Source organism: Tetrao urogallus (genome assembly GCF_951394365.1).
Source record: "Tetrao urogallus genome assembly, chromosome: 3".
Taxonomy (NCBI): Eukaryota; Metazoa; Chordata; class Aves; order Galliformes; family Phasianidae; genus Tetrao; species Tetrao urogallus.
This window is the reverse complement of record NC_136815.1, coordinates 67,580,576-67,594,294: the sequence shown is the minus strand read 5'-3', so window position 1 is coordinate 67,594,294 and position 13,719 is coordinate 67,580,576. Positions and strand designations below refer to the sequence as shown.

Here is a 13,719-nt window from a genome sequence, read left to right as displayed (position 1 = left end):
ACTTAAAGACTCAATCCTTCATCAAGAAAAAAGCATCTGAAATGGGGTGTTCTCTAACCGTGCTGAGTGCTCCTAACAGCTGAATGTAGCAGACTGATAGCAACCAGCCCTAAACTGTTTTTTGGAAGGTGGAGGCATAGTTTTTTTTTTTTTTTTTTTTTTCTGAGTTGCATGAGTGGATTAATGGATGAATCTGAGTTGTGTATCATTGGTCTTACAGTTTATTACATCAACATGGAAGTGATCCTGCACTTTCCTGCCAACAGACTATATTACAGAGTGAGGAAGCCCTGTGTTTTGAAGATCCATTTCTTTTATTTGCTTACTAAGGCCATCAGGGATACAAATATTCCTAATGAATCCAGACTTGTTTTACTTTCCAGAAATACGCATTTAGAACACCTACAGTCTAGTGCTTGTTTCGTGAACTCGATAGGATGATGTTTCACTGGAATGAAATGTGCATGTGTATTGGGTATTAAGTATCTCCAGTGCATTTGTTCCAATGTGTTCCAGTATTCTAATGACTGAGTCTACTTAAGACTAAATCATTAGAATACAGCATTCACTGAGTGTCTTATGTCTTTCTGATATACTTTATTTGAGCAGGGGCTTGGTTGTGTAAGCTATTTTAATTAACACTATAAAAGAAACCTTCACCACCTGCTCTCCTTTAAAATTACAAATGTGAAAGGAATCGTATTCTCAGTAGTATCATTAAAATTCAAGATATCAAAGATGTAAATGTGTGCCTTTTTATTCATTCCAAGAGCACTCGATTGCCATTTTCCTTTTTACTGTTTTTTGTCTCATGTAGGACTCAAAAGACTGAGCATGCTAAATGCTGCCAAAATGCTTTATTGACTGAACTCTTGGGACTGCAATTGAAATCATGGATGACTCACATGAGCTCCTGAATCACAGAAAAGAAATACATATCATAGCAATATTTTTCTAGGCCAATAGAAATTTTCAGGAGAACGTTGTGGATTTCTTCTGCATCAAATTCCCCAGCTTTATCTGTTGTGGAGGAAAAGAGGATTCATCAGGAACAACAAAACAGAACTCATACAACCTAAAAATTAAAACATGAATAACAGAAGTAAAAAAAAAATCTTGAAGCACTGTAGTACTTACAGTTATTATTTCCGTTCTCCAGGCACTTGAGAACTTAGTTATGATTTCTTCTGTTCTGCACTGACCTCCAGAGCAACACAATCATCCTTTCTATCAGCATGGTCAACAAGGAGAACATTCTTAGCTTGCTATCTCAGAAATGTCCCAGTGATGTGCCTCCTACTGTACTGAGCAGCCATAAACATGTGATGAGATGTATGCCAAAGACAAAGCTGAGATACTAGGACTGCCAGGGAAAAGTCCTTTCATGCAGTATTTATCAAAAAGATTTTATACAGTAAACAAAAAAGCCTCATGTTAGTTCATTCTCAGTAAATCAGAGTACATGAAAGAAATGATTCTATCATCATATTAGCTTGCTAGTGGCAACCTAATGCAGGATTGTGACTACCACTTAGTGTCTTGGATAGACAAAATCAATCTGCAAGACTATTCCAGGCTTCTACAACCAAAGGGACCTAGGGATTTTTTCTGAAAAAATTTTTCTGAAAATATCTGTCTGAAAATATCAGACAGATATCTCATTTGCAAATGAGATATTGGATATTTTGAATGAAATTACTACTATTTTTCGGTGTGAACAAAAACCACTGGGTTATAAAATATTCAAGAGCTGTTAAATAGAAACATTATAACTTACAGAGACCTAATGGCTTGTCCAGAATTACTCTGATCTGTTCCCAAACAAAAGGAACAGAAACCATAATTCTAAAATAATTCAGAAGCAAAATTATTCAACTAGTATATTAATCTTATATTTACAGCTCATAATCTCAGCATTTTCTTCATTCTTTTAGTATTACATATTTACATTGACTTTATTCCGTATTTCTTGTTAGTTAATATTAAATACTCTTAATACATTAATGTTACTAGTGGATTCACCAAATTATTTCAACTTCTTTATTGGCCAGATTTCCATTAGAATTGGTAATTCCTGATTTAATTACATTCCATTAATCAAACGAAAAATGAGACATATCTAATGCCAGTAATAATTTGGTTATGATTTATTACCTGTTCATTCACAGCAAGTGATTTCTAGTCTGTTAATCTTTTTTTTTTTTCCAGTATGCTACACTGTGTAGCACAATACACAATGTCATTCCAAATTTCCAAATATCATTTCCAAATAAGAGGTGAAGACACTATTATTTCTAATTTTCTGCCTTGTGACTTGAGGATCTCCCTTACATGAGTACAGTATCTTGCCCAACAGTGTCCTGTCCCCTCAGGTGATGACAGGAGAGAAGACTGAGAGAAGTTCTTAAAATAATACGTAGTAGAAGGGACTTCTGGATGTCATCTGCTCCAGTCTATTCCTCCTCCACCTGAGCGTTTGGGTTGGATCAATTCAAGTTGCTCAAGACCTTGTCCAGTTGTGTTTTGAATATCTTTAAAACAAGAAACTCCATAATGCATGTTTCAACACGTTTATGCTTGACAGATGAGCCTGACTGAACTATGTAGTCTGACCAACACTTTGCACAGGAGGTCCTTTTATAGAACTCCAGTTTGTTGTAAAATACCTTTACAATGCCACCAATGGATGCAAATTCATAAAATATAAGCTCTATTCTTTCATACTTTGTCATACATATCCTTATTCCTTCAAGTTAAGATAGGAATTGCACTAAGTAATGGCAACAAGATTTACATGTCTACTCAACGACTCAGCATAGCCATTTTCTTATCTACTCTCCACAAATCAAAATAACACCGATACATTAGAGACTATTTTTAATTAAGCCTGTAGGTCCATATAAAAAAATAACACATTTTTGTTTTGAGTTAGTGTAACCATATGATTGAAGAATTTCTGTAAACCTCTACATCGCGAGTCATCACAGAGAATTTACTGGCATCATTTTGTTCTCGTTTTTATATCAGAATGCTATTGTAGAACACCTAACAGTGTGATTTTTGCTTTTTTTTTCTTGCAGGGTTGTCCGTTTGCTTTTATGGATTTTTTTTTTTCAGAGTACATGAATGATTTAAAGATAATACAGAGGTGCTGTATACTTAGCTTTTAATGCCTCTAAATGATAGGTTCCATACCCTGAAGAATACTCAGCCTATGGATTATAGTGCTAGAGACATTAGACTACTGCTCTAGGAATTTGGATTTAGATACAGTAAAAATCCTGGATATATAAACTATCAGGGTTATATACTTACGATTGCTGTATACTGCATGTGGACAATTAGTCAGTTTATTAAGTATTCTCAAATCTAGCATGTTGACAAGGTAATAGCATTGTGAATACAGTATCTTTCTCCATAAATAACACATGACACCTGAGACGGTGCGAAGGTCCAACAATTATGAACAGGATTCATAATCCTCTTTTCTTTTCTCAAGAGGGACTGCTAAAATTGCCAGTATTACTTTGGAGTACTTTTTTTCATAGCAGAATCACAGCATTCACGTAGAGTGGTTCTGAAACCAAGAAGGTAACACGTGTCTGAATGCTTGGGTTTTACTAGCCTGAGCCATTTGCCCAGTGGTGAGACTTTTGGATTCTGATTTCTCCTATATTTGCTGTTCCTGGGATTGTTTATCAGAGAGCTACCTGACATAAAACTGTTCTACAGATCTAAAGAAGGCCATTCTTGTTGTCCTGTTGGCTCCAGGAATTTGGCATTATATTTGGGTAATTATATACATATATTTATACATATATGTAATTAGAATATACCTCCACTCTGCAGTCATGAAACTTCCATAGGCAAAATGAACCCTCTGAATTTCTAATAAAACTGCAAGCTGATGGGTTCATGACAGTAAGATGGACACTGATACCACTGTCTAAGGGAAAAGTAGACACATCATGAGTCTCTGCTGCTGTTTTGGATCATTTCAGTGGCCTAAATTGGACAGGAGATATTTGAGCAGATGTAGAACTTCAGTTGTAGCATATAACCTGCAAGTTATCAGGGAGGTTACTAGTGAATTTCACATAGTTCCAAGTTCTGATAGCTTCTGAGTAGATGTTTTCTCATTTATAATTTGAAGATTGGCACCTGAAATTTATCTCTGTACTATACTGACCACCTTTCCTGTATATTGTCATAACTACAATTACCACTGAAGTTGAAGATAGTTGCTTTTTTCTTACAGTCAAATTCAATCCCTGCTAGAATCCCTTATAGTAGTTCTGACATTCAGTAGACCAAACATGAGAGGAAGGCAGAAGGCTTTTTATGGTTTCATTTTGCCCATGCTTACTCCTACTGAAGTAGGAGTTATGACTCAGTGGGAGAAGAGGAGGCCAATATGTAGCACTGAATGATTCATTACAAGTATTTCAGAACTCTGCAGTGGTTACCATTAAAAATTTTATAAATGTCTTTTCCTGGAGAGATGGCTTATCTGACGGCTCAGCTCTTCCAATGTGGGCTGACTCAACTTCCCCCCAACCTCCCTCAAAAAAGCTGGGAAACATTAACTTCAAGCAAGGGTTGTCTTCCAAATTTCTACATTCCTTTGAGACAATCTCAAGAAAAATTGGATTTATGATCATTTCCTAAGTTTTGAAGTGGCAAATAGGATATGTCTTCAAGGGGAACTGGGCAGTTGCTTATTATTCAAAGACCTGACAAAGTTCTTGAGAACTGAGAGAATTTAAGACTTATTTTTTATTAGACTAACTTGCATACATGAGGTTCCATCTAAAAGTACACAGCCAACCTTACATTCAGAGCTTTGTAACCCTTCACAAGCTATCCTGGCAGTATTTTCCCTTATTTTTCTCATGCTATTGCTCTCCACAGACCTTGTGATATTTTCACAAAGGCGGACCAGGTTTCCGAAAGAAACTTTATCTGTCAGGAATAGAAGATGAGTCAACTGTAAAGAGTGGTAAAAACAAAAAGTTTTAAAAAAGTAATAAAATAAAAATTGCCTTTTAGTTCAGGGTGAATGGATAACCAAAATTTTCAAAACTTTGAAGGAAACATACCCACACCAGTCTCAGTTTTTGTCTTCCTGTTGTTGTTCCACCATATCTCTGAGGCACAGGTAAATAAGCATGCAGCTAACTATGAAGTGAGCCAAACCCTCTCCAACAGCTGTGCTGTTAAGACTGAAAGTGACTAAGGAAAAAATCACCTTATGAATTAGTGAACTGATTATGGTAGTTCAATAAATCCGCTGCTAATCTACTGCCTTCAACCATTTGCATGTGTTTATTCTTATGAATTCTGATGAAAAGCAATTTTCAGGAAAGTACTCAGGGACAAGGAGTACTCACAAGAAAAAGTCAGCAACTCTTTCAGTCTACTCAAGATTGAGGACAGCTGTATGTCTTCAGCATTTTACAGCAAAAAATGGCATACAGATGCTTTCGAAACTGCAAAGATGAGAAAAAGCCAGGAAAGCCCCTGCCTTTCTTGAAAACAAGCCAGAGCTTACTTTCATTGAAACTGTTTACACTGTGCTGTAGGCCAAGAACTGCAATTGAGCCACACAAACATTCAGGCAAACTGTGGCATGTTCCTTGAGAAACCAATCAGTTTCAAAAACCCTAATTTGTGATGCACTGTGGTCATTGTCTGTGGCAGTCACCTCTGGTGCAGGTGCTTTTTTCAGCAGAGAAGGGGACTCTGGTGTGAACACATTGAAACAAGGTGACCACCTACTGAAATGGCTGGGCTGGGGCTGCAACAGACTGGGGGGGCAACAGACTTTCTGGGCAGATGAGTGCATCCAAGCAGAGATCCTGCAGAACAGAATAGCAGCCCACACCTTTGATAGCTGGGAACTCTGGAATCTGGAATTTTCCAAGGGGCTGAGAGGAGTGTCATAGGTGCAAGTGTGCCCAGCTCGATTAATTCTTTGAGCGGGTGGCCATGAGTGAGAGGAAATCACCAGGCAGCTTAGTATTTAGGGAATGCAAGGTACTGTGCAGTGACATGGGCACACCCACAGCCCTGCCTTCAGTCCCTGTAAGTTGAAAGTAAGCAATCTCCCTTTGGCTAGATGCTTCTTTAGAGAAGCTATGCCCTCTGTCCACAAACACTTGTTACATCCCCTGCCCAAATCTGATTTCTATGACACAGTACTCTGAGCTTCTCCCATTTTCCATTCTCCTCTCTCAGCTTTTCTTTCTAACCGCTATAGCTTTATAGGGCAGCAAACTCACTAGGCTGATTAGTAGAGCTTTAAACTAGATTTGATGGGGGAATGGGATGTACTTCTGAGTGACAGAGAAGAGACAGGAAACTGTCATTTTAGGAAGCAGCATGGACAAACTTCAGAAATGTCCCAAAGAATTTAGGAAGGGCTCCTCTAAGAAGACAACGTGTCTGACAGCCCAGTTGAACTGTCTCTACACCAATGCACACAGTGTGGGAGATAAGCTTTTTTTTTATTAGACAACTTGGATACATGACCTTCTGTCTGCAAATAAATAGACTGCTTTACATGCAGAGATTTGTAAACCTTCACTCATGCTGTCCAGGCAATACTTTCCCTTATTTTTCTTGTGCTCTTGTTCATGCTGCTATGCCCACAGTATTGCACTTGAAAACCCCAATAATGTTATTTTGTCACATGGACAGTGGTGGCTGCCAGCGTGAATATTGTGTGCTTTTCCTACCCCTTGGCACTATGGCATTTTCTCACTTCAAAATGTAGATACTTGTCCTCCTGTCTCGCCAACTCACATTGGATGTATATAGAGCGAAGTCTGGCCAAGGTCTCACACCACAAGGATTCTTATGCTAATTGCCTCATGGCTTCTGCTGGAACAAGGAACTTGCAACATTACCAGACCCACTCCTGATGATAGAAATGTAGCCAAAATCTAGGTATTTCTGGTAGTCCCCTCATGGTTAAGTTGTATAAATACAGCTAGAAGGACTGTTGCAGAGGTACCAAACCATGATTCGCTCCCAGTAATGTTCAGTAAAGCTGTACTGTTCCACTTCCTCAGTGAGCAGTATGAAGACAATTTGGTGCGCAGTAACTGACTCAGAAGCGAGCAATCACTTCCTGGCATAAACCCCAATGACTCTGTAGACTAGTTTCCTAAAAAGAAATGCTTGTTCAAAACAATCTGATAAATTATTTATTTTTTTATAGGGAAAAATAAGTAGAAATGAACACTAACATGCTTTCATTCCCGACTTCATACAAAAGACATTCTATAGAGAAGGGAAATACATTAATGGCTTAAGTTTCCATAGGGAAAAGCAAACCAAACAAACAGAACTCATGTATTGTAAATGAAGAGTTTGACTATGAAAGCTTTCTACTATAATTTTCTGTAAGGCTTCTACTGAGATGAAATATGTTGATTAGCGTATGAATAACTCTCTAATTCTTTTGGCAGAAAAAACAAAGTAGAAATTACATACCTTTTACCGTTCAAGATGTCTGTGATTGTGACTTCTAGAGCTGGAAGAAAACAGAAAAGAGACCTTTCTTAATCACCCCTTGATGTTAATACAAAGGCAACAGGAGAAGCATCTGAAACAAATCATTTAAGTTACTATACACTTGTCAAACAAAAAGCAGTGTGACAGCATGACTTCAGTCTCTCAGAGGAAAGAGATGTTTTTGTTCGATGATTGCTGATGTCCCGGTAAAATGCCCAACATAAAAGTAGAAAATGAAGTTTAAACATACAAATCTTTTCAATTTGTGTCTCTTTTTTTTTTCCTCTTTTTTTTTTTCCTTTTTTTTTTTTTTTTTTTTTTTCCCCCGTGCATCAATAAACCATTATAATTAATGATACAGGAATTTACAGACAAGAAAGTAAATTGTTTCCTTTCATTGTCAACATATAATGGCTATTTTCATAGTTCTGTTACATAGTTCTCTGTCCTGTTATAGGTAAAGCGGTCTTCTGTGCTCTAGCTGAATGTTCTGGTTTGCCAGCAGGAACAGGCTTGGGATGCACCGTTCAAAAGTGGAATGCTGGTCCTCAGCACTGTCACTTAGATGTGGCATACATGTTACAACAGTGACCTCCTGTGGTAATTTTACTGCTTCGTGTTCTTCAGTGAGCACAGAGACTGTGTTTCAAATCTGTGGCAAATGTCCACCAGTGTCCCTGCCAGGCAGAAGCAAATCTCTCCCTATCCTTAGCCAATATTGAGATAATAAAAAAAAATGTATGCTTCACATCTATTGTTGCTGTATATGGAAAGGCATTATAATTAAAAGAATTGAGTGTTATCACACTGGGAGCCTTTTGGTGTCAGCATAGGGCTCTACAATCTATGGATACTTGCTACTTGCAAAGTTACAAAGGCAGCCAGCATTTCTGTGCAGCTGTTCATGTAGAAAACAATGTGAGCAGTCCTTAATTCCTCCTGGCCTTGCTTGACCATTCTGCCTGTGTTTTAATTTGCAGGCACTGCTATTGTTCATTCCGAGACTTCTCCCTCCTGGATTGGGAGTGGGAAAGTTTTGGCAATTGTTGCCACTGATGGCTTATATTCTTGAAGTAAGAACACTGAGAAACAAAGGAAGAATGGTGCAGGGTAGAGGGGGCCAAATGCCCTGCTGAGGGTTACCTTTACCCTTGTCTTTGTGTCTCAGCTTTCCTTACCTGTGGTCTTCTTGCGAGGACCTACTCCCCTCTTGTGTATCCCGGCAGAGATACACAAGATACTGCATTTTCCGATCCCTGTTGAAGCACGGATGGGAGTCAGCAGGAACTGCTGCCCCCTTGGACTTCCAGAGGGCAGACCTTGGCCTCCTTTGGACCGTGGTTGAGAAGGTCCCTTGGGAGGCAGTTCTGGAGCGCACAGGAGCCCGGGAAGGCTGGGCATACTTTTATGGAAGTTATTTTAAAAGTTCTTTCCCCACTGTGGCATTATATCTCGCTAGCGTTCCCTGTCACAGACAGCTAAAAGGCTTGTCCAGCAGGAAGAAATGCTGGTGCATCACCATCGGTCCTTTTCTCTGTTGCTCCGGAGCTCTTGTGGGGGAAAGGAATGAGCTCTGATGGGAATTTCAGATGCCTTAGTTGTTTCTTGCTCTCTGTCAGTCCTTCCCTGCACCTGCTGCTGTGCATGAAGTGGCAGGTTCCCCTGGAAGACCTGTAAGCCAGCACCCTGAGTTGAGCCTGGCTGCCCTGGGTGCCTGGGGCCTGTGCAGATGCACAGGAGACGCTGTGTTTCAGCCTCCCCGTGGGGCATCCAGTCTGAAGGCTGTTCTGGTTTCAGAGCCCTTGCTCCGTGGATACCGTCTCTTTTGGTGGCTTGAGCTCGCACGGCCCCAGGTCTGCCCGAAACCTAAGCTGACGGTGATTCCCGTGATGGGAATCTCAAAGGCCATGTTAGCCCGAGGCCTGGCTGGCATTAGTTCCTTCTGCGTTTTGCCTTTCTTCCCCATTGCAGTAGGCAAGCTCTGTCTTCTGCTTTAAGTTAACTCTCTGTGTGTGGCTGGCCTGCAGCAGTTGTGGTGACCTCTGGGCAATCCCTGCCTCGTGCCTGACTCGAGCCCCATCTCCTGGCCAGCAGGACTGTCAGCGCAGCCTGCCTGTCATGGGGCATCTCGACAGGAAAAGCCCATTTGTGCCGCATCCATGTCCAGTGCGCTGGAGTGAGCAGCCTCTCTGTTCCCGTGCCAGATGGTCATAGTAGAGCTCTGGAGGTTCGCAGGCAACTCCCAGGCAGCGTGAATTACATCCAAGTGGAGCAGCCGAGTTTGCTTTGGCAGGCTTTGTAGGGGAGCTGGGAGGCAACTCTTTTCCCTTTTCTTTTCCTTCTGACGAGCGCTCTCCTTTGTCCTCCTTCCCAGGCTGTTCAAGAGATGATCAATCAAGTCCTGGAGAAGCTGGAAGAAAGCCCATTCCAGATGCGTAATTATGCCAGCAAAACTTCAGGTGCCGTTAAGCTGTAGAAACAACCAGACCACAGATGGTGGTTCCAAAGGGCGTCTTGTCCAGTTTGACAGGACGGGCATTTGGGACCCGGCAGGGTAGGGGAGAAGGGGTGAGGAGTGAATGGCCACCTTGTGCCCTGAGAATGTGCTTGCTGAGAGAGCCTTCAGCGGGCTGGAGCACATCTGAAAAGCGCTACTCCTACTTGGTGTTGTTTCTCATGTGACTGCTCAGCTGGCTGTCAGTTTATGTGGCCCCTTAGGATAGCTGAGCGAGTCCCTGCATTGTGTTGCAGAGGGATACGGCAAGTGAGAACGAAGGGAATATCACTGTTGGGGATGTATGGCTGCCTTTGAAACTCTTTTGAAGAGGACAGTGCAAAGGCAGCCGGCATTTCTGTGCAGCTGTTCGTGTGGAAAACAGAGTCAGCAGCCCTTGGTTCCTCCTGGTCTTGCTTGACCACTGTGCCCGTGTTTTTATTTGCAGGCGCCGCTATCGTTCGTTCCAAGACTTCTCCCTCCTGGATTGGAAGCGGGAAAGCCTTCTGGCACTCGTTGCTGGTGACACCATATATGAGGCCTCCTGAGATTATTCTTGAGGTAAGAACAATGTGAAACAGAGGAAGAATGGTGCGGGGCAGAGGGGGCCAAACGCCCTGCTGAGGGTTGCCTTTACCCTTGTCTTCACCCCTTCTTGCGAGGACCTACTCCCCTCTTGTGTATCCTGGCAGAGAATTTCTTCTGCCAGACTGCCCCAGGTCCTCTGTGGAAGCTTCTGCCAGGCTAGCTTGCTTGTCTTCCCAGCCATTGTGGAGCTGTCTGGCCGGCACTGAAGGAGAACCCATAAGGTGCCACGAGAGATCTGGGCTGCGAGAACGCTGGGGCTCTTAATGAACCCCAGAGGGCGCGGAGGGCGTGCACTGCAGGAGGGCCCCATGTTGTGTTTGCCAGCCCATCCTGGCACTGCTCCTGAGCTACCTGCACAAGTCAGAGCCCTGGCTGGTGCCGGGGGAAGGGGGTGGGACTGGATGAGAGGGAGCTTCCCCTTGCAGGAAAGGTTCATGCAGGTGGGCCCTTCTTTGCCCCGGGCAGGTGCCTTTCAGCCACAGCAGTCCCTCTTTTTTATTTTTTGCAAGCTGCCCCACAAAAGAAGGAGCCCAAGAGCTTCTGCAGGTTGTGCACCCAGCTCACCGCCATGCCCGTATGCCTGTGCTTTGGAGCAGAGCAGATGGGCCAGTACACCTGCAGAGCCCCTGATGCTGCAGCAGGATTTTCAGCCAGGACGCTCTTTTGCACATGAACGCTGTTTCTTCTTCTCTTTTCAGCCTGACAATCAGCCAGGTAACTGCTGGACCTTCCCAGGAAGCCAAGGGCACGTCTTCATCAAGTTGCCCAGGGCCATCTTTCCCACGGCAGTTACGTTAAACCATGGAGTTCCAGCAACGGCCTACCGTGCAGACAGCACCTCCAGTGCTCCTAAGGACTTTGCTGTCTATGTAAGTGATTCCTCTGGGTTGTGGTGGTAGTTTTGCGTAGCGTTTGACGTGGAGGGTGGTTGCAGATCCAAGAGGGCTGCTGCGTGCGGTTCTTTCCTGCACAGGGCAAGTAACAAGCTCCTCAGAGTTGCTCCATTTCCACAGCGTTCCTTTTTTGTCCAAGGTAGCACAGCAAAGAAGGTTTCCCGCTCTTGGGACGAGTTGGTAGTTTGAGAGGCAGAGGGAAAGGGAACTGGCACAGTGGATGGTCCTAGACCACCTTTGCTTCAGAAAGCCCTGTGGGGCTTTGTGATCCTCTTCCAGCAGCGCATCCCACTGTTCTGTTTTCTCCACCCCTGTCTTCCTGTAGGGCCTGCAGGAAGAAGGTGACGAGGAAGGAACTTTGCTAGGAGAGTTCACCTTCACGCCAGGCCAGGATCCCAGTCAGACCTTCCAGCTGCAGGTAAGGTTACAAAGAGGGACGTGAAGCGTGGGAGAGGGGAACCGCGGTTGGCTGGGGAAAAGCTTCCAAGCCTGAGGCGTATGGGGGCCCTCTTGCATTTCTGCTGCTGCCTCTATACTGCCTGCATATGCCCGGACCGCTGGGCTGTTTCTGTTTCCTTCTGGCTTTTAAGCTTCAGAGCTGCTTCAGCTTATAGCACCGCTAAGCTCCAGCTACACTTGCAGCAGAAATTGCCATGACCAGGTGGCTTCCAATTGCACACAAGCGGCTGCCTCACGTAGGGTGCAGTACTGTTGGCGGGCTACTTTCACACGGGGGATGTGTGGCTTTCCAAGGACTTTGTCGTTGCCGGTAACGGGCAGCATCAGGGAGGCCATTCTGATGGGTGACATTCTAGAGAAAGCAACGAGAGTTACGACCCCTGCGTTTTTCTGTGCGAGAACACACACTCAAAGCAAGTGCAAAGAACTTGGCTGTGTATTTGCTGCAGCTTTTGGTAGCTGTTTATTTCTTTAAAACTCACGTGGCCAAAGAGGTGGAGCAGGGTAAGAAATGTCTTGATTGCACTATGGCAGCTTATCAGCATGTCAGAAGACCTAGCAAGGCAGCCTGAAGTAGGATGATGCGTGAGTATGTCACTCCTGCATTGTCAGTGGCCAAAGAGGAGAGAGGAAAACACAGTTCATTTCTTTTTCTCATTGCAGAATGAGCACTCCGGGTTCATCAATTACATCAAGCTGCGAGTGCTGAGCAACTGGGGCCACCTGGACTACACCTGTGTGTATCAGTTCAGGCTCCATGGCAATCCAGCCCCTGACGGTGAAGCTAAGGGAAAGCCACTTGGTTTACCTTTCATGGAGGGGTCTCCAGATCTGAGCCCGTGACAGGGGCACAAACCCAGGGGACGAAAGAGAGTGGCAACAAAAATTACCCTACCTTCTAACAGCGCGGCACATCCGGCCCCGGCTCTGTGACTAACAAGGCAAGGCATGATGCGGGCCGTGCGCTCCAGGAGAGGGGGAAGGGAGACAACACGTGTGTCTGACAACACAAAAAACCAACCAACAACAAAAACAAAATCAACGGCAACTGTCTGAGGAGGAGCTGAATTTACTGAATCCAACAAAATCAAACAAAATGAGAGAGACGGAAGTATCCAAAATACAAGATCTCATGTTAGAAGCCTGCAGGGGAAGCACGTGCTTTTCTCCGTGGCAAACCAAGAGTGGGAAGAAGAGGCTGGTGTCCTGCCAGTAGCTCCACCTTTCTTCCTCTGCGCGCTAGGTCCTCGGGAATGCCGCTCCTCCCCTCCCATCCGAGGACCCCACATGCCCATGAATGGCAGTTCAAGGAACCAGAACATTAACTCTTTAAATCCCACTATTTTACGTTATCTTCTGAGGTGGAATATCAGCAACAAAATTCACAAAGCCACAACGTTAACATCAAATATAACATCAATTCATTCAACTTTTCCCATGTTGAGTCTCTTCTGTCCGTTGGAGTAACTGTTAAGAGATCTCCCTATTGTCTATCTCGCCCCATAAGCCTTTTCATTCCCTTTTCTCCTGCTCTCCTGTTGGGGAGGAGGAGGGAGGGAGCGGCTGGTTGGGAGTTGGCAAAGTGATCCCAAGATACTGCATTTTCCGATCCCTGTTGAAGCACGGATGGGAGTCAGCAGGAACTGCTGCCCCCTTGGACTTCCAGAGGGCAGACCTTGGCCTCCTTAGGACCGTGGTTGAGAAGGTCCCTTGGGAGGCAGTTCTGGAGCGCACAGGAGCCCGGGAAGGCTGGGCATACTTTTATGG

The 13,719-nt window shown here is 43.7% G+C and overlaps 1 protein-coding gene across 1 annotated transcript in view; it reads left to right on the top strand.

Moving 5' to 3' along the window:
• The window catches only part of LOC306945200 (SUN domain-containing protein 3-like), a gene marked incomplete at both ends in the record, with an annotated part of 62,020 nt that extends 49,225 nt beyond the window's left edge, over positions 1-12,795 (top strand). The window contains 5 exons of the mRNA XM_079533905.1: positions 9,893-9,977; positions 10,461-10,573; positions 11,299-11,469; positions 11,819-11,911; positions 12,616-12,795. Coding sequence (XP_079390031.1) covers positions 9,893-9,977; positions 10,461-10,573; positions 11,299-11,469; positions 11,819-11,911; positions 12,616-12,795 — 642 coding nt within the window. The remainder of the gene's footprint in view (positions 1-9,892; positions 9,978-10,460; positions 10,574-11,298; positions 11,470-11,818; positions 11,912-12,615) is intronic.
• Between the last annotated feature and the right edge of the window lie 924 nt (positions 12,796-13,719).